The 26,770-nt window shown below is 40.0% G+C and overlaps 1 protein-coding gene across 12 annotated transcripts in view; it reads right to left on the bottom strand.

Moving 5' to 3' along the window:
• Positions 1–26,770, bottom strand: part of EPB41 (erythrocyte membrane protein band 4.1) — a 203,286-nt gene that overhangs the window by 7,231 nt on the left and 169,285 nt on the right. For all 12 annotated transcript variants that reach the window (XM_068539321.1, XM_068539311.1, XM_068539312.1 and 9 more), the window contains 2 exons: positions 16,596–16,724; positions 3,675–3,776 (listed from right to left, as the gene is read on the bottom strand). In XM_068539321.1, the coding sequence (XP_068395422.1) occupies positions 3,675–3,776; positions 16,596–16,724 (231 nt within the window). The remainder of the gene's footprint in view (positions 1–3,674; positions 3,777–16,595; positions 16,725–26,770) is intronic.

Genomic DNA, 26,770 nt, shown 5'->3' with positions numbered 1-26,770 from the left:
GTGGTCAGAAAAGATACTTGATATGATTTCACTTTTCTTAAATTTTCCGAGGCTTGATTTGTGACCCAATGTGATCTATCCTGGGGAATGTTCCGTGTGCACTTGAGAAGAGAGTGTACTCTTCCACTTCTGGGTGGAATGTTCTATAAATATCAATTAAATCTACCTGGTCTATTGTATCATTTAAAGCTTGTGTTTCCTTAGTTATTTTCTGTTTGGATGATCTGTCCATTGGTGTAAGTGGGGTGTTAAAGTCCCCTACTATTATTGTGTTACTGTCTATTTCCACTTTCCTGGTTGTTAGCATTTGCCTTATGTATTGAGGTGCTCCTATGTTGGGTGCATAAACATTTATAATTGTTATATCATCTTCTTGGATTGATCTCTTGATCATTATGCAGTGTCCTTCCTTATCTCTTGCAACAGTCTTTATTTTAAAGTCTATTTTATCTGATACAAGTATTGATACTCCATTGATTTCCATTTGCATGGAATATCTTTTTCCATCTCCTAATTTTCAGTCTGTATGTGTCCCTAGGTCTGAAGTGTGTGTCTTGTAGACAGCATATATATGGGTCTTGTTTCTGTATCCATTCAGCCAGTCTGTGTCTTTTGGGTGGGGCATTTAATCCATTTACATTTAAGGTTATTTATTTAAGGTTATTATCGATATGTGTGTTCCTATTACCATTTTCTTTTTTTTTAAATTTATTTATTTATTTATTTTTGGCTGCATTGGGTCTTCATTGCTGCGCGCGGGGTTTCTCTAGTTGTGTCGACGGGCTTCTCATTGCGGTGGCTTCTCTTGTTGCGGAGCATGGGTCCTAGGTGTGCAGCCTTCAGTAGTTGTGGTGCGTGGGCTCAGTAGCTGTGGCTCGCAGGCCCTAGAGTGCAGGCTCAGTAGTTGTGGCGCACGGGCTTAGTTGCTCTGCAGCATGTGGTATCTTCCCAGACCAGGGCTCGAACCTGCGTCCCCTGCATTGGCAGGCGGATTCTTAACCACTGCACCACCAGGGAAGCCCCCTATTACCATTTTCTTAATTGTTTTGGGTTTGTTTTTGTGGGTCTTTTTCTTCTCTTGTGTTTCCCGCCTAGAGAAGTTTCTTTAGCATTTGTTGTAAAGCTGGTTTGGTGGTGCTGAATTCTCTTAGCTTTTGCTTGTCTGAAAAGCTTTTGATTTCTCCCTTGAATCTGAATGAGATACTCACTGGGTAGAGTAATCTTGGTTGTAGGTTTTTCTCTTTTATCACTTTAAGTATATCCTGCCACTCCCTTCCGGCCTGCAGAGTTTCTGCTGAAAAATCAGCTGATAACCTTATGGGGATTCCTTTGTAGGTTATTTTTTGTTTTTCCCTTGCTGCTTTTAATATTTTTTCTTTGAATTTAATTTTTGTTAGTTTGATTAATATGTGTCTTGGGGTGTTTCTCCTAGGGTTTATCCTGTATGGGACTCTCTGTGCTTCCCGGATTTGGGTGACAATTTCCTTTCCTATGTTAGGGAAGTTTTCCACTATAATCTCTTGAAATATTTTCTCAGACCCTTTCTATTTCTCTTCTTCTTCTGGGATCCTATAATTTGAATGTTGGTGCATTTAGTGTCTCTGAGACTGTCTTCAATTCTTTTCATTCTTTTTTCTTTATTCTGCTCCTAGGCAGTTATTTCCACCATTCTGTCTTCCAGCTCACTTATTCATTCTTCTGCCTCAGTTATTCTGTTATTGATTCCTTCTAGTGTATTTTTCATTTCAGTTATTGTGTTGTTCATCTCTGTTCGTTTGTTCTTTAGTTCTTCTAGATCTTTGTTAAACATTCTTGCATTTTCTCAATCCGTGCCTCCATTCTATTTCCGACATTCTGGATCATCTTTACTATCATTACTCTGAATTCTTTTTCAGGTAGATTGTCTATTTCCTCTTCATTTATTTGGTCTTGTAGGTTTTTACCTTGCTCCTTCATCTGTGACATATTTTTTTGCCATCTCATTTTTTATTTTATTTATTTATTTTTGGCTGTGTTGGGTCTTCGTTTCTGTGCGAGAGCTTTCTCCAGTTGCGGCAAGAGGGGGCCACTCTTCATCGCGGTGCATGGGCCTCTCACTGTCGCGGCCTCTCCCGTTGCGGAGCACAGGCTCCAGACGCACCAGCTCAGTAGTTGTGGCTCACGGGCTTAGTTGCTCCGTGGCATGTGGGATCTTCCCAGACCAGGGCTCGAACCCGTGTCCCCTGCATTGGCAGGCAGATTCTTAACCACTGCGCCACCAGGGAAGCCCCTGCCATCTCATTTTTTATTTTCTTTTTTTTATGAGTGGGATTGTATTCCTGTCTTACTGGTTGTTTGGACTGAGGCTTCCAACACTGGAGTTTGTAGGCTGTTGGGTAGAGCTGGGTCTTGGTGCTGAGATGAGGACCTCCGGGAGACCTCATTCTGAAGAATGTTCCCTGGGGTCTGAGGCTCTCTGTTAGTCTGGTAGTTTGGACTCAGAGCTCCCACCGCAGGAACTTCAGCCCAACCCCTGGCTCATGAACCAAGATCTCGCAAGCCCATGCCGGGTGGCAAAAAAAAAAAAAAAAAGGAGAACAATAACAAAGTAAAAAATAAAATTAGATTAGGAAACTAACAGATATGTTAGAAAAAATATAAAAATAAAAATATAGATGAAACAACAACCGGAAGGTAAAACAGAGCCACAATAGTAAAAAAGAGGAGAAAAAAAAAAAAGTGGAAAAGGCCTTGGCTGTGGAGGGCGGGGCCTAAGCAGGGGCGAGGTTTGGGTGGTGGGCGGGGCCTATGCTTAGGACCCACAGGGCTGGAAAAGGCCCTGGCGGGGGAAGGGGTGGTGGGGCCTAGGCTCAACAGAACAGAAGGGACCCAGTGCCCCCTGCCTCCTGCCTCTGGTCTCAGAGGGCAGGGGACCCCCCCCACCCCCACCCCAGCTTCCTGGGCTCGAGTGGGTGGGGCAAACGCCCTTCGCTCCTTCAGTCCTGGAGGGCCCCTCCCGCCTGCCTCTCCTGTTCTCTCCTGGCCTCCCTCCTAGGCCCCCAGGACCAACCCAGCCCAGAGGGGACCTCTGAGGGCGTAGGACCTGCCCGAGAGCCGGGCAGACTTCCCCGGCCCATTGGGCAGGGGAAACGCTGGGCATGCTCCCCCCTTACCTGAGCCCCCGAGGTTCCCTCCAGGCATGGGAACCCCTTCCCCTTCTCAGCCACCCCTCAGGGGCTCCGGTCCTGTCCAGCCTCCACTTCTCCTCCCCCCTCAGTCCCCCCACATCCTACCGGTTCACTTGGGGGTTCTTCCCATCTCCTTGGGCATCGGGGTCCCGCACCAGCATTCGGCAGGCGCCCTAGTTGTGGGGAGACGCGAACTCTGCAACTGACTTTTTAGGCTGACCTCCACAGCCAGATAGGGGGCTCACTGACCAGGGAGACAGACGAATGTGTAAAGAGAACAACCACATGTGACTTTAATGAGACCACGAAGTAGGCAGGGATGCTCAGGGTCTCCCTGGGTTTACTGCTGGGGAAAGCAGCAGGGCCTTTCCACCCCGGACACTGGGAATAATTTGGCTCAGTAAGAAAGAAGCTGAAAACCCTTGCTTATGGACCGGGGTTCTTGCAGAGAGGCAGCAAGCTTGGCATGCCACTGGATTTCAGAAGGAATTTCTAGCTGTCTGTTACCTTGGTAATTTGAGTTGTGGTGGTGCTGCTGGTGGTCTCAGATGTGATGGTCTGAGCTGTCAGCAAGACTCCTGGGTCCAAGTCCCCGTTGCTGTCGTCAGTCTGCAGAAGGAGACACAACTCATCACCATGCCTGTCAGGAAACCTCATGGGCAAATGTTGTAGATGCAGCTTTGCTCTGCAGCTGCACGTTCTAAAGCAAAAACCCAATTCCCTTACAGTGATCTCTTAATTAATAAATAAAATTAATCCCCTGGGAACAAAGCTCCTTCTAAAATAGTTGGACAAGTCCAGTTTCCCCAGCATTGGATCAGTGACAGGAGTGGATGAGAAAAAGGAGGCAGGAGTGTAACCACAGGTTCAACAAGAGTGACAATAACTATGCACATGTATACAGCATTTTATAGCTCATAAACGGCTTTCAAAACTTTATCTTTTTTGATGCTTACACAAGCCCTATGAATATAAATAGAAAAGGCAGAAACTTATTAGCACTCCCAGGTAAGACTCAGGCTCAGAGAAAGTGAATGATTTGCCCAAGGACTCAAAACTAATCCTCTCCACAAACCTGGAGCTCTTTACACACCACCCAAGGCAGGAAGGAAAGGTATAAACTCTTGGTTGCTAAAGCATGGCTAGGTTCTGAATCATAGGACAGAACTTTCCAGAAAGAACAAGGAAAGGTCCTTGCTGGGGTTTAAGGGACCAAGGAATCTGAGGCTATCTTTTATGAAAATCAAGATGGGAGACTGGAGCACATGAGATAGGAAATGTCCTTTTAAGGCAAAGTGGGAGGAAATACATATAATATCTCAATGACATTTCTGACAACAAAACTTTTATTGAAAGGGATCCTCGTCATTATAGGAGGGGTTTAAAAGTATTTAATGCTGGGCTACACAACTAATCTATACAGAGAACAAGGGCTGGGGCTATTTCTTTTTTCTCCAGAGCTCACTGTACTATGACCAAAGTAAATATATTATCATCAGGCTGAGAAATGACATTAGCAAAAAGGAAGAGAGATGGCTGGCAGGAGCCAAACTCAGCCTGATGAACAGTTATCAGCAACCATTTGGGCCGTTAGCAGACTCAGAGCTGCTGACAACCTCTGACCAAGATGGAAACAAATGAGATGAGGAGGCTGGAGGCTGCCTACAGCTACATGCTTTTCAGATAAAATACCTGGTACTGGTATTGTACACTGACTCAGAGGGGCATTTAGAGAATTGCAATTATTTTCATAAAGAATTCTGCAGCAGGGCTTCCCTGGTGGCGCAGTGGTTGAGAATCTGCCTGCTAATGCAGGGGACACGGGTTCGAGCCCTGGTCTGGGAAGATCCCACATGCCGCGGAGCAACTAGGCCCGTGAGCCACAACTACTGAGCCTGCGCGTCTGGAGCCTGTGCTCCGCAACAAGAGAGGCCGCGATAGTGAGAGGCTCGCACACCGCGATGAAGAGTGGCCCCCGCTTGCCGCAACTGGAGAAAGCCCTCGCACAAGAACTAAGACCCAACACAGCCATAAATAAATAAATAAATAAATAAATAAATAAATAAAATTTAAAAAAATAAAAAGAATTCTGCAGCAAGCAATGTGCTAGGTTACCATCCTTCTCTGCCGCTTTATATAAGTCATTTGCATTATAAGCAGAGGCCTCCAACTTTTTTATGAGCAGGGCCACATTTCATTGAGCCAAAACTTTGAGATACTGTGGGGAGGGCAGAAGGAGGAGAAGAGAATTAGGAAAGAGAAGAGTCCCTGGCTGGATTCACTTCCAGGTAGGAATATGGACAAAACAAAGAGAGGGAACATGATTGTGTCACCTAAGTCTTTCACACACGTCACCCTCATACCAGGCATATTATTGGCTGGTTTACTAACACTTTCTTCAGCCCAGACATATTTATCTACCTTAGATTCAGACTCAACTAACATTTATTGCACTTGTACTATATGCCAAGCACATAATGCAACTGTCACCTCAATCACACCTCTAAGTATCTGAAGTAGGTACTATTATTATACTCACTGTATAGTTAAGAAAAGTAAGGTCCAGAGAGGTTAAATAATTTGCCAAAGGGATTTCCCTGGTGGTCCAGTGGTAAAGAATCCACTTTCTAATTCAGGGGATGCAGGTTCGATCCCTGGTCAGGGAACTAAGATCCCACAAGCCACAGGGCAACTAAGCCCGCGCGCCACAACTACTGAGCTCGTGCGCCTCAACTAGAGAGCCCGCGTGCAACAAACTACAGAGCCCATGTGCCCTGGAGCCTGCACGCCACAACTAGAGAGAAGCCCATGTGCTGCAACAAAAGATCCAGCATGCCACAACTAAGACCCGATGCAGCCAAAAAAATAAAAGTAAATTAATTAATTAAATAAAATAAAAAGAAACCTTAAAAAAATAATAATTTGCCAAGGTTCTATGCTAATAAGTGCTTGAACTAGGACTGAGGGCAAAGACTTCCTATCTGAAGATTGGGGTTCAGGTCCCAGCTCAGACAGTGGCTGGCTGTGGAACCTTGGGCAAGTCATTCTGACTTTTCTGAGCTTTAGTTTTCTCATTTTTATAACAGGCTACCCTGTAAGATGTGCTCTGCCTCCACTGTAGCACTGCTGTGAAGATCAAAAGAGATTTTAGAAATAAAAGTACATTATAAGTTGTTATTAAGAATTTGTGTGCCAATATATACACAATGGACTATTACTCAACCATAAAAAAGAATGAAATAATGCCATTTGTAGCAACACGGACGGATGTAGAGATTATCATACTAAGCGAAGCAAGTCAGACAGAGAAAGACAAATACCATATGATATCGCTTATATGTGGAATCTAAAAAAATGATACAAATGAACTTATTTACAAAACAGAAATAGACTCACAGACATAGAAAACAAACTTATGGTTACCAAAGGGGAAAGGGTTGGGGGGAGGGATAAATTAGGAGTTTGGGATTAAAATATCCACACTATTATATATAAAATAACCAACAAGGACTTACTGTATAGCATAGGGAACTATACTAAATATCTTGTAATAACCTATAATGGAAAAGAATCTAAAGAACAGATATATACATGTATGTATAACTGAATCACTTTGTTGTACACCGAAACACAACATTGTAAATCAACTATATTTCAATAACAATTTTTTTAATCCAAAAAAAAAAAAGAATTTGCGTGCCAAGAGGGCTAAACCTTTTTGAAGAGCTCCTCCTCTACTAAACCTAAGAATCTATTTTTTTCTACCTCCCTCCCACCCCCTTCCTCCTCCTTTTCTGTCTCTGAAGAAGGTGGAAGAGGGAGGAGACATTGTTATGATTTCCAACTTAACACTCGTCCCACGTGGGGCCTCTTTTCTTACCAGTGTTTTCTCAAAATGGTACTGTAGCTTTCACAGTTGCTTATAAAGTTAACCATCCCTTTATCCTATGACACAGCAGTTCCACTCTTAGGTGTTTACCCAAGATAAGTGAAAACATATGTCCACAGAAAGACTTGCACATGAATGTTTAAAGCAGCTTTATCCATATTTGCCCCCAACTGGAATCAACTCAACTGTCCATCAACAAATGAAAGGATAAACAAATTGCGGTATATTCATACAATGGAATACTACTCAACAATAAAAAACAGTGAACTATGGATTCATATAACATGGATGAATCTGAAAAACATGTTCAGACACAAAAGGGTATGACTATACACTTACATTTATATGAAGTTCAAGAACAGGTAAAACTAAGCTATGATAACAGAAATCAGAGCAGTGGCTGCCTAGAGGGATAGGGATGGACTGGCAAAGGCTATGAAGAAAGTTTCAGGAGTGATGAAAATGTTCTGAACCCAGATGTGTCTTGGTTACACAGGTAGATACGTTCGTCAAAACCAATCAAAAATTGAACTCTTAACATCTGTGCGTAGCACTGTATGTAAATGTTACCTCAGGTACACATACATGCACATATATGCAAACAGTAAAACCCTATTCTGGCTCCCCACCTCCTCCCGCCATGTCCCAAAATGTAGGAATTATGGATGGACTTAAAAAAGGTTCTCAGGTTTACTTGTCTGGAAAGATAGTAAAAACACAAGCAGAAATAATTATAGTAAGTAAACAATAACAATAGCAAAAAATTATCTGGTGCTTATTATGTGCCAGGCACTTTTTTCTACAAATTATTTACAGCATACTGCACTGAGCTTTTTCATTTACCAGTTTATCACGTAGATATTCCCATCAGAAGCTTTTAAAAATAACTGTAAAGAATTACCTTAATTGGATGTACTATAATTTATTTAACCTGTTCCCTATTGATGGACATTTAGATTGCTTCCATGGTAGTGACAACTTAATTTGAAACGCACATTGTGAAACTCACATTTTATGTACATTAACTCATTTATTCCTCTCAACAACCCTATGAGGTAGAACTATTATTAGCCCCATTTTACACATGAGGAAACTGAGGCACACAGTGATTCAGTAACTTGACTGCACACTAGTCAGTGATGGAGCAGGTTCAAAGCCAGGAAATCTAATTCCAAAGTCAATACTTTTCCCCACGATACTCCACTGTCTAGTCAATAAGAAGTAATTTGTATCTTGGCTGACTGTCTTAGAGGTATAACAATATAATACCTACCATTTTGGAATAGCCACTATGTGCCAGGCAAATATTATCTTTATCTCAGTGACCTTAAAAAGGTATTTTTCAGAAGAGAAAGCTAAGGCTCAGAGGTTAAGTGAGTTGCCGAAGGTCATGAAACCAGCAAGTGTTGGAATGAAGATCCAGGTCTCTCTAACTCCAAAGCCCACATGCTTTATCTTGTACTTCATAATGCCTCTGTATTTCTCTTACATGCTAGGATATTTAAAAATGACTGCTTCCTTTCCCCTTTTTGTAGGGGCTATACTCAAACCAAACATGGGCTTCTGTGGTCAGGATGGCCCTAACAACTTTTTTAATAATTTTTTTTTTTATAAATTTATTTATTTTTGGCTGTGTTGGGTCTTCGTTTCGGTGCGAGGGCTTTCTCTAGTTGCGGCGAGCGGGGGCCACTCTTCATCGCGGTGCGCGGACCTCTCACTGTCGCGGCCTCTCTTGTTGCGGAGCACAGGCTCCAGACGCGCAGGCTCAGTAGTTGTGGCTCACGGGCCCAGTTGCTCCGCGGCATGTGGGATCTTCCCAGACCAGGGCTCGAACCCGTGTCCCCTGCATTGGCAGGCAGATTCTCAACCACTGCGCCACCAGGGAAGCCCAATAATTTATTTTGAACTATTAAAAACATTTTTTTTATATGCACATGCTACAAAATTTTAAATCTTTAAAATGGAGATCAATGAAATGTTGGTCTCCCTCCCACTCCTAACCACAGCTGGCGTCCCAGGCCTCTTCATCCCAGGCCACCACTGGTGGTTTTTTGTTTTTGTTTTTGTTTTTTTAAGTACCCATTCAGAGTTAGTATATTCACATATAAGCCTATTCATACATAGTTGTACATACAACCCTCTTCCCTCCCATAAACAGTAGCATATTATTTATACCATATTGCACTGCATTTTTTCATTTACCAATTTATCACGTAGATTATTCCCATCAGAAGCTTTTTTTAATGGCTGCACAGAATTGCCTTAATTGGATGTACCATAATTTACAAACATGTTCCCTACTGATAGAGAGTTAGGTTGTTTCCATGGTAGTGACAACTTAAAGGGTTCCCTCCCATCTGCAAGTACTTATTTTCTAAACATCCCTGGCTCATTGTGTGCACGATCTTAAAGGAATGTCCCCTGACTGCCTTTGTAGTCCCCTTCACTGCCAAGTCCTGTTCATCCATCATTGTCTCTCCTGACGCAGCTCTTTTTTCTTGTTTCCTCAGACTACACCTCAGTTCTTCACAAGCATCCCCCCAGACCTCCCGTAGCCGTATTCCTGTCTCTAGGCAGCCTCTCCTTTAACAGGTGCAGCACACAGCTTTAGGAACCATCTTCCAAAAGCACTGCTTTAATTAGGCCACTTTATCACCACTACCAGAAAACTTGAAGCAACCTCTCATTATTTACCAAACTCAAATTCTACACTCTAGACCACAAGAGAGAGACACGGGAAGCATACTAACGTTAATTGAATGTCTATGAACGCACCAAGCACTTTACAGACATCATTTCACTTCATCCTCCCTCAAATCTTGCAGTGGTATGTAGTATTATCCCCATTTTACAGGCAGGAAACAGAGGCTTAGGGAGATTAGCGATTTGTTTAAAGTTATCCAGCTAGTACATGGCTGAGCTAGGATACAAATTCTACTTGTCTAATTGCAAAGCACGTGCTTTCAACTGGCAAGTTACACTGCTTCCTAAAGGTGGATATCATCATCCAGTTTATGGTGATGTGAGGATTAACTGAAAGGATTCATGGGAAAACACCCAGCCGGAGCTCCATGTAGCTGCCTCCTTCCCATCATGCAGGCTTCAGCTAAAATGTCACTTTCTCAGAGAGGATTTTCATGACTATTCTAGCCCCAAAATAGCAACTTTTCATGTTATTCCACATTGTCTAACTCTTGATCCTATTTTAGTTTCTTTATAGCACTTATCACTGTCTGAAATTCATACACTTATGTGTTTTATTGCCTGTCTCTCCTGACTAGAATGTCAGTTCCAGAGCATAGGGCCTGTGTCCACCCTGTACACTGTATTGGCCTAACATATAAATGCTCAACAAATATTTGTTGCAGTAATGAATTAACAGCTCAGTTTATAGAAGGAAAAGTTTCTCTCACTTTTGGCATCTGTGAATAAAAAAAAAGAAAAACAGCTCAGAGGGCAGACAGCAGAAGCAAGAAGAACTACAATCCTGTAGCGTGTGGAACAAAAACCACATTCACAGAAAGATAGACAAGATGAAAAGGCAGAGGGCTATGTACCAGATGAAGGAACAAGATAAAACCCCAGAAGAACAACTAAATGAAATGGAGATAGGCAATCTTGCAGAAAAAGAATTCAGAATAATGATAGTGAAGATGATCCAGGACCTCAGAAAAAGAATGGAGGCAAAGATCGAGAAGATGCAAGAAATGTTGAACAAAGACCTAGAAGAATTAAAGAACAAACAAACAGAGATGAACAATACAATAACTGAAATGAACACTACACTAGAAGGAATCAATAGCAGAATAACTGAGGCAGAAGAACGGATAAGTGACCTGGAAGACAGAATGGTGGAATTCACTGCTGCAGAAGAGACTAAAGAAAAAAGAATGAAAAGAAATGAAGACAGCCTAAGAGACCTCTGGGACAACATTAAACGCAACAACATTCGCATTATAGGGGTCCCAGAAGGAGAAGAGAGAGAGAAAGGACCAGAGAAAATATTTGAAGAGATTATAGTCGAAAACTTCCCTAACATGGGAAAGGAAATAGCCACCCAAGTCCAGGAAGCGCAGAGAGTCCCATACAGGATAAACCCAAGGAGAAACACGCCGAGACACATAGTAATCAAATTGGCAAAAATTAAAGACAAAGAAAAATTATTGAAAGCAGCAAGGGAAAAATGAAAAATAACATACAAGTGAACTCCCACAAGGTTAAGAGCTGATTTCTCAGCAGAAACTCTACAAGCCAGAAGGGAGTGGCATGATATACTTAAAGTGATGAAAGGGAAGAACCTACAACCAAGATTACTCTACCCGGCAAGGATCTCATTCAGATTCTATGGAGAAATCAAAAGCTTTACACACAAGCAAAAGCTAAGAGAATTCAGCACCACAAAACCAGTTCTACAACAAATGCTAAAGGAACTTCTCTAAGTGGGAAACACAAGAGAAGAAAATGACCTACAAAAACAAACCCAAAACAATTAAGAAAATGGTCATAGGAACATACATATAGATAGTTACCTTAAACGTGAATGGATTAAAGGCTCCAGCCAAAAGACACAGGCTTGCTGAATGGATACAAAAACAAGACCCATATATATGCTGTCTACAAGAGACCCACTTCAGACCTAGGGACACATCCAGACTGAAACTAAGGGGATGGAAAAAGATATTCCATGCAAATGGAAATCAAAAGGAAGCTGGAGTAGCAATACTCATATCAGATAAAATAGACTTTAAAATAAAGAATGTTACAAGAGACAAGGAAGGACACTACGTAATGATCAAGGGAGCAATCCAAGAAGAAGACATAACAATTATAAATATATATGCACCAAACATAGGAGCACCTGAATACATAAGGCAACTGCTAACAGCTATAAAAGAGGATATCAACAGTAACACAATAATAGTGGGGGACTTTAACACCTCACTTACACCAATGGACAGATCATCCAAAATGAAAATTGATAAGTAAACACAAGCTTTATATGAAACAATAGACGAGATAGATTTAATTGATATTTATAGGACATTCCATCCAAAAACAGCAGATTACACTCTCATCTCAAGTGCACACGGAACATTCTCCAGGCTAGATCACATCTTGGGTCACAAATCAAGCCTCAGTAAATTTAAGAAAATTGAAATCATATCAAGCATCTTTTCTGACCACAATGCTATGAGATTAGAAATCAATTACAGGGGAAAAAAACATAAAAAACACAAACACATGGAGGCTAAAAAATACATTACTAAATAACCAAGAGATCACTGAAGAAATCCAAGAGGAAATCAAAAAATATCTAGAGACAAATAACAATGAAAACACGACGATCCAAAACCTATGGGATGCAGCAAAAGCAGTTTTAAGAGGGAAGTTTATAGCTATACAAGCCTACCTCAAGAAACAAGAAAAATCTCAAATAAACAATCTAACGTTACACCTAAAGGAACTAGAGAGAGAAGAACAAACAAAACCCAAAGTTAGCAGAAGGAAAGAAATCATAAAGATCAGAGCAGAAACAAATGAAATAGAAACAAAGAAAACAATAGCAAAGATCAATAAAACTAAAAGCTGGTTCTTTGAGAAGATAAACAAAATTGATAAACCATTAGCCAGACTCATCAAGAAAAAGAGGGAGAGGACTCAAATCAATAAAATTAGAAATGAAAAAGGAGAAGTTACAACAGACACCGCAGAAATACAAAGCATCCTAAGAGACTACTACAAGCAACTCTATGCCAGTAAAATGGACAACCTGGAAGAAATGGACAAATTCTTAGAAAGGTATAACCTTCCAAGACTGAACCAGGAAGAAACAGAAAATATGAACAGACCAATCACAAGTAATGAAATTGAAACTGTGATTAAAAATCTTCCAACAAACAAAAGTCCAGGACCAGATGGTTTCACAGGTGAATTCTATCAAACATTTAGAGAAGAGCTAACACCCATCTTTCTCAAACTCTTCCAAAAAATTGCAGAGGAGGGAACACTCACAAACTCATTCTATGAGGCCACCATCACCCTGATACCAAAACCAGACAAAGATACTACAAAAAAAGAAAATTACAGCCCAATATCACTGATGAACATAGATGCAAAAATCCTCAACAAAATACTAGCAAACAGAATCCAACAACACAGTAAAAGGATCATACACCATGATCAAGTGGGATTTATCCCCGGGATGCAAGGATTCTTCAATATACGCAAATCAATCAATGTGATACACCATAGTAACAAACTGAAGAATAAAAACCATATGATCATCTCAATAGATGCAGGAAAAGCTTTTCACAAAATTCAACACTGATTTATGATAAAAACTCTCCAGATAGTGGGCATAGGGGGAACCTACTTCAACATAATAAAGGCCATATATGCAAACCCACAGCAAACATCATTCTCAATGGTGAAAAACTGAAAGCATTTCTTTTAAGATCAGGAACAAGACAAGGATGTCCACTCTCACCACTATTATTCAACATAGTTTTGGAAGTCCTAGCCACGGCAATCAGAGAAGAAAAAGAAATAAAAGGAATACAAATTGGAAAAGAAGTAAAACTGTCACTGTTTGCAAGAATCCTAAAAATCCCACCAGAAAACTACTAGAGCTAATCAATGAATTTGGTAACTTTGCAAGATACAAAATTAATGCACAGAAATCTCTTGCATTCCTATACATTAATGATGAAAAATCTGAAAGAGAAATTAAGGAAACACTCCCATTTACCACTGCAACAAAAAGAATAAAATACCTAGGAATAAACCTACCTAGGGAGACAAAAGACCTCTATGCAGAAAACTGTAAGACACTGATGAAAGAAATTAAACATGATACCAACAGATGGAGAGATATACCGTGTTCTTGGATTGGAAGAATCAATATTATGAAAATGACTATACTACCCAAAGCAATCTACAGATTCAATGCAATCTCTATCAAATTACCAATGGCATTTATTACAGAACTAGAACAAAAAATCTTAAAATTTGTATGGAGACACAAAAGATCCCGAATAGCCGAAGCAGTGTGGAGGGAAAAAATGGAGCTGGAGGAATCAGACTCCCTGACTTCAGACTATACTACAAAGCTACAGTAATCAAGACAATATGGTACTGGCACAAAAACAGAAACATAGATCAATGGAACAAGATAGAAAGCCCAGAGATAAACCCATGCACCTATGGTCAACTAATCTATGACAAAGGAGGCAAAGATAAAAAATGGAGAAAAGACAGTCTCTTCAATAAGTGGTGCTGGGAAAACTGGACAGCTACATGTAAAAGAATGAAATTAGAACACTCCCTAACACCATACACAAAAATAAACTCAAAATGGATTACAGACCTAAATGTAAGACCAGACACTATAAAACTCTTAGAGGAAAACATAGGAAGAACACTCTTTGACATAAATCACAGCAAGATCTTTTTTGATCCACCTCCTAGGGTAATGGAAATAAAAACAAAAATTAAAAAATGGGACCTAATGAAACTTAAAAACTTTTGCACAGGAAAGGAAACCATAAACAAGACGAAAAGACAACCCTCAGAATGGGAGAAAATATTTGCAAATGAATCATCGGACAAAGGATTAATCTCCAAAATATATAAACAGCTCATGCAGCTCAATATTAAAAAAAAACAAACAACCCAATCCAAAAATGGGCAGAAGACCTAAATAGACATTTCTCCAAAGAAGACATACAGATGGTCAAGAAGCACATGAAAAGCTGCTCAACATCACTAATTATTAGAGAAATGCAAATCAAAACTACAATGAGGTATCACCTCACACCAGTTAGAATGGGCATCATCAGAAAATCTACAAACAAATGCTGGAGAGGGTGTGGAGAAAAGGGAACCCTCTTGCACTATTGGTGGGAATGTAAATTGATACAGCCACTATGGAGAATGGTATGGAGATTCCATAAAGAACTAAATATAGAATTACCATATGACCCAGCAATCCCACTACTGGGCATATACTCAGAGAAAACCATAATTCAAAAGGACACATGCACCCCAATGTTCATTGCAGCACTGTTTACAATAGGAAGGTCATGGAAGCAACCTAAATGCCCATCGACAGACGAATGGATAAAGAAGACGTTGTACATATATACAATGGAATATTACTCAGCCATAAAAAGGAACGAAATTGGGTCATCTGTTGAGACGTGGATGCATCTAGAGACTGTCATACAGAGTGAAATAAGTCAGAAAGAGAAAAACAAATATCGTATATTAATGCATATATGTGGAACCTAGAAAATGGTACAGATGAACCTGTTTGCAGAGCAGAAATTGAGACACAGAAGTAGAGAAAAAAATGTATGGACACCAGAGGGGGAAAGCGGCACAGGGTGGGGGTTGTGGTGTGATGAATTGGGAGATTGGGGTTGACATGTATAGACCGATGTGTATAAAATGGATGACTAATAAGAAAAATAAATAAATAAATATATATATATATATATATATATATATATATATATATATATAAAAGAAAAACAACTCAACACAAGCAACCGAACTCATTGAAATTACTAACAATGAAGGAGAAATATTACTAAAAGTAGGAAGTAAACAAAAATTTTAAGTACTAAATTCTTACATGATTTTAAATTTAATTGTAATAAATTGATTATAATTATTATAGCCGTTTCTTATTTACACTTTCAGGCGTGGTGCTCAAGTTGATTCCATACAGCACTGTATTTTATATAAGCTTTACAACAGAATCATGAAGTAGATACTAACATCATGCGGGTGGAGGTGGGGTGTGGGGGCATCAGGGCTCACAGACGTTCAACCACTTGTTTAAGTTAGCAAATGAAGAAGCTGGGACCTGGGGCTTCCCTGGTGGCACAGTGGTTAAGAGTCCACCTGCCAATGCAGGGGACACGGGTTCGAGCCCTGCTCCGGGAAGATCCCACATGCCGCGGAGCAACTAAGCCCGTGAGCTACAACTACTGAGCCTGCACTCTAGAGCCCGCGAGCCACAACTACTGAGCCCACATGCCACAACTACTGAAGCCCACGCGCCTAGAGCTCGTGCTCCGCAACGAGAGAGGCCGCCACAATGAGAGAGGCTGCCGCAATGAGAGGCCTGCGCACCGCGGCGAGGAGGGGCCCCTGTTCGCCACAACTATAGAGGGCCCGCGCACAGCAACGAAGACCCAACGCAGCCAAAAATAAATAAATTAATTAATTAATTAAATTTTTAAAAAAGCTGGGACCTGAACTCAGATTTGTTTGACCCAAAGCCCATGTTATCAACCATTACACTAGACTGCCTTCCCTAACTGAATTGGGTGGATATAAGCAATCAGAGCCAAGATAATGTTGCTTTTGAAAAAGTATTTTGGGACATCTTGAGATCAGTAATCTCTTCTGAAAAGAACTGCCCCAGAAAAGCCTAGCATTATTTGCAGCAAGTGATTAGCAACCCTGTGAAGAAAGGATATTTATCATGTTTACTGTAGTCTTTGGTTCTGAAATATCAAACTGTGTCCTACCTGGGCAGCCTCATAAGTGATGGTCTTGGTCTCGGTGTGGACTATAGGGACGTCTTTGGTTGGAATTTCACTTTTCACAGCATTGGCAGTGTCTGAGATGGTGACGGTCTGAGTCTTCACCAGGGGAGGCTGTGAAGCAGTAAAGAAACAGAGTTACCAGAGTCTTCTGAAGGCTGTGGAGAACTAAACTTCTGACATTGAGCTGATCAAAGTGATTGCTGTAATCAAGCAAAGGGCTAGCTCAATCTTTGCCAAAGACTTGGACACTATTCCAAAGTAGCCCTGACAAGGTGTCAAATCATGAAAGATATTAAAGAACAGCATTACTATAATCACTTTCATATGCTTAATGGAAAATTATGATATCAGACAGTTACGATTGGTGATATAAAACACTTCAGACTGACCTTCAGAATTTTAATATAAAACTACTTGCCAAATAGCACTCACTTTTGTTTGTCCTTGTGACTGTACCATTAAAATTAAGAAAATCAGCCATATTTCCTCCCCTAAGTACAAATGGTACATGAAATAGCAGTGGCATTGGAACACATTCCCCTGGAATTCATTAACTTCTTTCAAATCAATGTCAGACATTCACTTTGGAGTTATTGAAAAGAAACAGTATTTGGAAAACTGGAGAGAAAATAATCAGTTCTACCACCACCTGGTGATTAATCTCAGAATTTCAGAAGATTGAACATTAGCGAAATATCAAAGGTTTCTTGTCCATCAGCTCACCTTCCCCAAGACTATAAATCACCCTAAAACTACCATTTGATTGTGGTAAAGTTAAGTGGCCATCCACCTTAACATAGAAGATTAGTACCTATAATCATGGAAGCTCCCGTGAGTGGGGTCAGTGGGAGTGGTGGGCTGCGCTATGTGGCTGCAATACAGAAAAAATTATTTGGGGCCTGATTCCTTATTTAAAAAGTCAGTTACCCCTTGTAATTAAGAGTATTTTAATTTTTTGAGCAGGGTCTCAGAACACTGAGGGCTCCTCATCACAGAAGTCTCAGAAATTCACCTCTTTACACAGCCCATACTTGAGCAAGGAAAAGAGGAGCATACTTACACCAGCTTCATAAAGATAAACAGCTGGAGTTTACCCCCAAGAGTTTTGTTAAGTCAACAGGGGAGAAAGCATTTCTAGCCTTGGTGTTAGTGACTCTGAATAAATTTCTTTGTAGTAATCAAGGATTTCAATTTTATTCTGTGATTTTGAAAAAAAGTCAAGAGGCTACTACCCTCACCACTGCCACCACCACCACCTCCTCCACAGAATAGATTCTGGCCCTCTCCCAAAGTGAGTCATTAGATCTGCACGACTGAATCAGTTACTACCTGGAAACTTCGAATGAGGGTGGGGAACTGGTTACCCACACGAGAGTCAAGAAATGATCCATTTTGCTCTCCAACAGGCTCTCCTGGTATAGCATGTTCTTCACTACTCTCTGCTTTTTTTTCAGCAAGTTGCAGCTGAGAGGAAGCTGGTGATATTGAGGACTTTAAGGCACTGGCCTGTTCCTCCACTCCTACACATTCCCCACTTGGACCTCTCGACATTTCCTCAATATCAAGATAGCCAGTTGCCCCCTGCTCCTTCTGTTCTGTCTCCTTGCTGCTTATGGAGAGGGAGCCAAAGCCAAAGTTTTGTGGAGACTCCAACGGGGTTGTCATTTGGCTCTTACTAGGAATTACTGAATGCTTGGGGCCCTCCCATTCAGAGTCAGGGTTGGTAGACGGCCCCTTGGTCATGGCAGCCACCTCCTCTGTGCGAATGCCATTTCTATTCTACAAATGAATGAACACATACAAAAGCAAGAAGATTAGGAATACGTGGGGAATACAGTGAACTCTGAGAATCAACAATGATTTCCAAGAGGCCTCAAAAATATTAACACTAATATAAACCAAGAATCTTAACTCCTGAGGTGGTCAAAAGGAAGAATTACTGTTCACAAAACATGTCAGCAGCTTAAGTGATTCCAACCTCATTTTGGTCATATTTCTACAACATGGTTAATCTGAGAAATGATTTCGATGTGCTTCACATAGTACCAAGCACTTCGTATTACTATGGTCTTCTCTGTATAACACATACTCTTCATACTTAGAGGAGTCACTATTCCTAAATACCTAACTCATTACTATGCACATGACACAATGCAATTTATGAGTCAATAAAACATATGCTTGAGGAGTCTGGTCAGGTTGAAAAATATTCCACGTATCTCCAAGCCATATGTATTATCATGCTGGCCCATGATGGAGGAGCTAAAATCTAGACGTTGGTTGGCAGAGATATGGAAATTGAGTACATCCAGCACAGACTTAATCCAACCATGGTCAAAGAATTAACTATAATATCAAAAATAGTGAAACATTTCTTTGTAAACAGAATAAACGCGACTGAGCAGCTGAGAAGTATTTCTCCACAGATGAATGACATATCTCCAACCCCTAAGAGAAATAAATCCTGGAAACACAGAGTTCCCTCCTGGGCTAAATGCCTCACATCACAGGGAAAATAGATCTAAAATAAGAACTTTCAAGAGAATGTGGATGAGAAGATAACATCACAGTAGACCTACTCCTAAAGTTTAAAGAAAGGTGCTGTGGGTGGAAGAAAAGTAGGAATTCACACTATTAGGAAAAGAATATGAACCATTTGAGAAATGAACAATCTAACAGAAGCCAAATGTCAGGAAAATCTGCATGTGCTCACCAGAGAGCTGTACATAAGCCACTTAGGTCTGAAATTTTGGTAAGATCAATTTACCACATTACATGCACGCCATAAAGGAACTTAACAGAAAAGGACTCTTTTAAAAAGGTGTTCCTGGAGTAGATGACGTACACTTGGAGCAGCTTACACATTTTAGTGCTCAAATCACACTACACGTATTATACTTCTTAAAAAATCACTGCTGCTCCTTAAGTTGTAAACCAGCCTACATTTTGATGAGTATAAACCAGTGGCCAAGAAGGGTAAGAAAAGATGCACTGCACTCAAGAACTCCAGGCCAAACTTACTTCTAGAAACAGTCAACTCAAGAGCATCTCAAAGTGGTACAAGTTGAACTCACATTAGGCAGGTCTTTTACTGACTGATCATGAATATTACTTAGGACATGAAAAGGTAGAATTGAGAGATGACAAGAGAAACTGTCTCTGTCTGCAGATGTATCAGAGATACATAAACTACTCTTGCTAAGGGTATATGAATTTCCTCATGTTTAAAATGAGAGTAATACTTGGTTTGGCTCACAGGGTTCTGAAGATCAAATACAATAATATATATGAAAGCATGTAAATTCTGTAATTGTCAATTACCATGTAGATTCACTTAATTCAATCAACATTACCTGAGCACCTATAATAGGCTAGGGCCTGGAGGACACTAGAAAGAGTTTGTTGTTATGTTATTAACACACTGTACTACTTTCTAGGGCACTTATCTCACCATCTCTTTTGAGTCAGACAAGCTGTTATGGAGCTGCCCAAAAATAGACCAGCTGGTAATAAACAAACAGGCTTTTTCAAATTGCTATATGCTAGCTCTAGCATTGTGAATAGCATATCCCCACCCACTCACATGGAGAGGTACTTGATGACTTCTCCAAATAATTTTGTCACAACTGAGAAGGCTGATTAATAACCAGGAAAATACCTAAGATAATCAAGTAAGAGCCAATTTTATACCAGTCTGCTCAAGTGATAAGTAGTGGTCTGTCATCAAGAAGCCATTTGTGAATTAAACGTTGCTTAGGCCAGCACCACCTGGCCCAAAGTTGCCTACTGCTGAGTAAAATTAGATAGATCAATCATTTTTTTCAAAGCAGGAATAGAGGAGACCAAGGGTAAAAGCTGTAGCCACAGTAATATCGATTCAGCAAATATTTACTGATCACCTAATATCTATCAGTCACTGGAAATGAAAGGAAAACTGATAACAGTTGGGTTGGATTACCACTTAGAGCACTCTCACATATGGTCAAATCAGCCGCTCCAGTTGGCTCTGTTGTCCAGATCTCTTGGACAACACAGCCAACTACTTACTGGACACTCTCCCAGGCATATGGAACACAATATGCCCCAAACTAAACTCATCTATTCCACTTTAATATCTCCCTTATCTGTCTACTCTTCTCTATTCCCACACTTACTATCTTCATTCAGGCTCTAATAATGCCTCACCCCACTTACTACTAATGTCCTAAACCATTTTTCTTCTTTTCTTTCTTCCTTCCTTCTTTCTCATCTCAAACCTTCCCTGAACACATCCTCTATTCTGTCGTGAAAATATTTATTTCTAAAATGAAACATTGAAAATTCCATTTTTCAGGTTAAAATCCTTCAGTGGTTCTTCATTGCCTTCTGGATAAAGTTCAGGTCCTTTATTAAGACATAGAAAATACTTTAAAATATGACTCCTACCTCTCTCTCCAGCTTCACCTTGCTGTAACTCCACACACATCCTTCTCTCCATTAATTCAAGACAATTTGCAGTTCCTAGAACAGAGCATGCTTTCTTTTGCCTCCGTGCCTTTGTCAATATCGTATTGTTCCTTCTGCCTGCAAGTCCATACTCAGCTCAGGTCAGTTCTTCTGGAAGTTTCCCCCGGCTGCCTAAAGTATATTTAGATACCATGCCTCTTTTGTTCCCGTTGTACCCTGTCATTATTGGTTTACTCATCTGTCATTTCCATTAGACTTGGAAGAACTTGCTATGTTTCTTAGCTCTGTTATCTCTCTTGCACAGTTTTTGGCACGTAATAGATGTTCAGTAAAAACTTGTTGAAATTATACCAAATAAATCCAGGAGCCCTAAGAACTGCTTTGCCTTGTGCTATTCAAAAACTAAAAAGGCTTGGGACTTCCCTGGTGGCGCAGTGGTTAAGAATCCGCCTGCCAACGTAGGGGACAGGGGTTCGAGCCTGTGGGAAGATCCCACATGCTGCGGAGCAACTAAGCCCGTGCGCCACAACAACTGAGCCTGCGCTCTAGAGTCCGTGAGCCACAACTACCGAGCCCGCGTGCCACAACTACTGAAGCCTGCGTGCCTAGAGCCCAATGCTCCACAACAAGAGAAGACATCACAATGAGAAGCCCACGCACTGCAATGAAGAGTTAGCCCCTGCTCGCCGCAACTAGAGAAAGCCTGCATGCATCAACGAAGACCTAAGGCAGCCAAAAATAAAAAATTCATTAATTAATTTAATTAATTAAAAAAAAAAACAGAGATGCTCTTTCAAAAAAAAAAAAACTGAAAAGGCTTGTTTACAAAGAACATAAGAAGTGGCCCACTTGACCAGACCAGCATTCTGGTCCAGCATTCTATCTCCTACATCAGTAAAATAAGAGGAAAACTAACATTATTGCATGTTCACCGTGTGATAGTCACTCTAACAGGTTTTCTTATTTAATTTTTCACAACCTCACTATGAGGTAGTCACTATCTCTATTTTATAGATGAAGAAACAGAGAGGGTAAGCAAGTCAGAGCTAGGAAGTGATGGAACCAAGGTTTAAACTAAGGTCAGTGTTTGATTCTAAGCCCATTTCTTCCCATGGCAACAGAAAGTATCTCAAGTAGGCCCAAAGGACATGTCCTATTATGTTCAAAAGAATATACACTAAACCTGACTATTCTTTTGGGAAGCACAAAGTTGTCCAAAGTCCTCTTAGCAGAGTCTGGTTTTAGTGGCCGACACTATACTTTGAAATATAAGGAGAAGGCTGGAAAGCCGGAAGAAAAGATTGGGTCAAAAAGAAGATCTAAAATCCCCATGACATAAGACACCCACAATTTGGCATCTAACATGAGTGAGGAATTTTAACTGACAGTGTTGTGCCTTTGGCTATGACCATCAGCATGGACCACTGGATTATATAAGATACTGCACAGCTGCATATACCAAATTAGTCTGGAAAATTTAAAGGGATCTTCTCAAGGATATGAATAAACATATGACTGCGTCTGCACCACCCACAGTGACAGATAAAATTGAGATCTGATGTGCTGCTTGTCTGGCCTGATGCAGGATCTATAAGAAGGATGCTACAATAGAAAGACCAGTTGCCTGTATAAAGTACCACAAGGCTGTCTAGTTGGTTTCAAGAATATGAGAAGGGGGACTTCCCTGGTGGCGTAGTGGTTAAGAATCTGCCTGCCAATTCAGGGGACACGGGTTCGATCCCTGGTCTGGGAAGATCCCGCATGCCACAGAGCAACTAAGCCCGTGTGCCACTACTACTGAGCCTGTGCTCTAGAGCCCGTGAGCCACAACTACTGAGCCCGTGTGCCACAACTACTGAAGCCCGCACGCTCTAGGGCCTGTGCTCCGCAACAAAGTAAAAGCCACTGCAATGAGAAGCCTGCACACCGCAACAAAAGAGTAGCCCCCGCTCGCCACAAGTAGAGAAAGCCTGCGCTCAGCAACGAAGACCCAAGGCAGCCAAAAATTAATTAATTAATTAATTTTTTAATAAAAGGATATGAGAAGGAAGAATGTTAGACCAATATTTAAGTGAGCAGGAACATTATTTGATTGAAAATTCTCAATTTTACTTAAAAAGTCAATGGTTCCTGCTAAGTATGATAATTCAGAAATCAAGAGATATTTTTTTTTTCCCTAAAGGCTTTCTCTTGAAAATGACTTACGCAAACGGATTATGTCACAGGAACGTCAAACCCTGAGTATGTATGTGACTTTGTGAGTTATAAATAACCTCTCCCTTGACTTAGGGATTACAGATATCATTAAGAGCAGGATATGGGTGTTTTATAGGTATTTTGCTGCTACTCCATTAAATGCAATCCAGAGTCTTTCGTTTTAGGTTATTTTTGAAGGAAGGGACTTATATATTTGAAGAGACTATTGAGAGAAGTACAGTTATACTGACAAGACTCTCTTATCCTATAAGCAACACAATGAAAATAAATCCTGAAAATCTTTCTAAAATTTTGCTACATAAGCAAGAACCATATAAGTTTTTTTCTGGAGGGCCTATGGTGGTAATTTTCCCCACACACATTTTGTCCTTGTTCCTTGCTTAATGAAGTCCAGTTTTACCTTTAGATGGCAATAGGAAAACAATTCCTTTCTCTGTTAAAAAAAAAAAGAAAGGGAAGCTGCTATTGTCTCATTTTATCTTCCTATACATTAAAATCCTGGGTAGGCAGTTAAGGACCAAATGAAGAACAGCAGCTCTTTCCCTGCCAACCTTGTCATATGCCTTCAGGGACATACTTTCATTTCAGGACCATGATTAGATTGTTGGAATAAGGGAAGAAGGCAAAAATGCTAACTCCAAAGACTGAATCCCCCTCTTAATAATATGCTATGTTTTATTTCTTATCAACTTAAAAATTATATTTTCCAATGTGTGTAATTATATACATGAAAAAGACATCAAGGTATACTAAAATATCAGTAGGGGTAGGATTGCAAATAATTTAATTTCTTTCTTTGTGTTTTTCTGTATTTCCCAACCTTTTTAAAATGAATATGTATTACCTTTGTAATAAAAATGCTATTAAATAATTTTTCTTATGCAGGCTTTTACACTGGTTTCATAATGAAGTGATCTGTAAAACCCAAAGAGTCTGGTAAACGATTTATGAAGGAAGTGCTGATAAATCCTTAATATCCTCCAAGCCTTTGAAAACAGTTAAAAATAAACCTTAATGGTTTCCTAAATGAAAAAGTAGTTAATGGAAAGAATGATAAGAAATGTCAGTAACTGGTAAATAGTATAAAAATTCTCTTTTATATGGAGAATATAATATGAAACTGTAGTAATTGAGTGAGTGGATTTTGAAAGTCAAAGTCAAGGATGATGGACAATCTATCTGAGTGGAGAAGAAATAGCTCAAATTTAAGGTGTAGCTTCGTTACATTTTGTTTAATGCTTTCTGATTTAGAAATGGCAGGGATATTCTCAGGAATATGACTAAAAATATGGTTGTATCTGTGAGTTGTCACAGAGTTTCTGTGAATTTCTTATTAGACATCTGCCTCTGAAACAGTAAAGACACTTAAGGAAACTTATCACTCTCTTGCCAAAGTCATGATAGCAACTGGGAATATAAAATATTAAAGTATCCAAGACCTGATTTGAACATTAACTCTAGATTAGTGATATAGACTATAGATAAACACTGTGATACTTCACATCAGAAGGCTTTATATTTCTTGTGTGTGTGTGTGGTTTTTTGTTTGTTTGTTTTGTTTTGTTTTGGCTGAGTGCCCTACACCTCAGGCTGAGACCTTCTTTTACTGAAATTAAGTATAAGACAGCAGAATGAAATGACCAAATTCAATAAATAGTTGTTTAATTGCCACCTCAGAAGAGAATCCTCTTTTAGGTGCTTTTGAGATAAATAAAAGAAGGCAGTGAACCATTTTCCAGGGTACTTAGATTTAGCTGAATGAAGGTATTAACAATGATATGTACAGATAGCAGTTAAATATGTCTGCATAATAAACTCAGGGCTGTGTGGTGGTTGGGCAATGGTGGAACCCTGGGGAGAAAGCAAACTTTATCAGAGCTGGTCAGTAAGCTTAATTACAATGTCTTGTTATTTTTTGTGCCTTCTCAGGTATTATAACATTACACTAAACACTGAAATGAGCCAGTCAACAATGTTACTGAGTCCACCATTAGCAGAATTAGACAGCTGACAGAACAATTTTAAAAGAAGGAAGAAAATACAGTGATATCAGTTACAAAGCTAACTTCTAATGAGAGTCTTGGAATCCATATATGTTTAATATTAAGTTTTCAGAAAAATCCTTTTCCTTCATATTCTACTCAGTATTTTCAAAGATCTATTTTTAGAATACCTGTGAAAATTTTATCATCATATATATATGCATGTTCAAACAGACATTATAGACAAATTAATAAATATGGGTTTTCTTACTTGCTGAAATTATACAAGGCAAATTTTAAGAGAAGGGCAATTAACATGCTAAGGTAACATTTTATTTTATCAAAATGACTAAATTGAGAAGAAGGAAACACAAATGATGATTGCAAAAGAATTTTCTTAGTTTGGCCAGACCAAAATACAAATTCTCTCACTAAATTACATAAATATCCTGTCTTAACCCACTTTACCAGTGCCATCTTAAATAGTCTCAAACATTCCCTTCCAAATCAGCAAGAGTTTCACTTTTACATAAATATACTTAGAGGCTCGAGCACAGAAAACCAAAAATACTTTCTTTGATGAAGAACAAATAATTATTAGAATTATAAAATGTCATTTGGGGCTTCCCTGGTGGCGCAGTGGTTGAGAATCTGCCTGCCAATGCAGGGGACATGGGTTCGAGCCCTGGTCTGGGAAGATCCCACATGCCGCGGAGCAACTGGGCCCGTGAGCCACAACTACTGAGCCTGCGCGTCTGGAGCCTGTGCTCCACAACAAGAGAGGCCGCGACAGTGAGAGGCCCGCGACCGCGATGAAGAGTGGCCCCCGCTCGCCACAACCAAAGAAAGCCCTCACACAGAAACGAAGACCCAACACAACCAAAAATAAATAAATAAATTTAAGAACAGTTTTTCCTTTTAAAAAAAAAAAAATGTCATTTGGTTTGATGACAAGGTGTTTTTGGTTTGTTTGCTTTTGGACACCAATCTAATTTTCCTCAGACCTGGGACTTGAGGTTTGATTTAATTAATGGGAATTTGAACTATTGATCTATTTAAATATCCCCAATAAATACGTAAAGGAAACAACTACTTTCTTCTAAAAAATTCAATTCTTTTTATTGAATGATTTTTAAACCAGGAACCAGATTATCCCCAAGGCCAAACAAAAGCCCTGAGACTCTCTGTCTCAACAATAGGAAAGACCTCATTTCTTATTCCCCATCTTCCGGTTCCTACTGACTGAAAGATCCTATTTCAGGTTCTGGGACATTCTGTGAAACAACCTGAGGGATTTAAGGCAAGTTAAGGGCAGTCCAGTATTAATAAATCAACTCATTAGTGGTTTGGGGATCTTAGAGCACTACTGTTAATACCTAGTTTTATAAGTCATTAGAGCCTCACAAATTCCAACCCTCTCCTTAATTCACTTTCTGTAACTTTCATCACATTTTCACTTGGGGACTAAGTGACTTAGGATATAGCTGTGTCATAACAGAATATCACTGGACT

Source organism: Eschrichtius robustus, chromosome 3, assembly GCF_028021215.1.
Source record: "Eschrichtius robustus isolate mEscRob2 chromosome 3, mEscRob2.pri, whole genome shotgun sequence".
Classification (NCBI taxonomy): domain Eukaryota; kingdom Metazoa; phylum Chordata; class Mammalia; order Artiodactyla; family Eschrichtiidae; genus Eschrichtius; species Eschrichtius robustus.
This window is presented reverse-complemented; position numbering and strand designations above follow the sequence as displayed.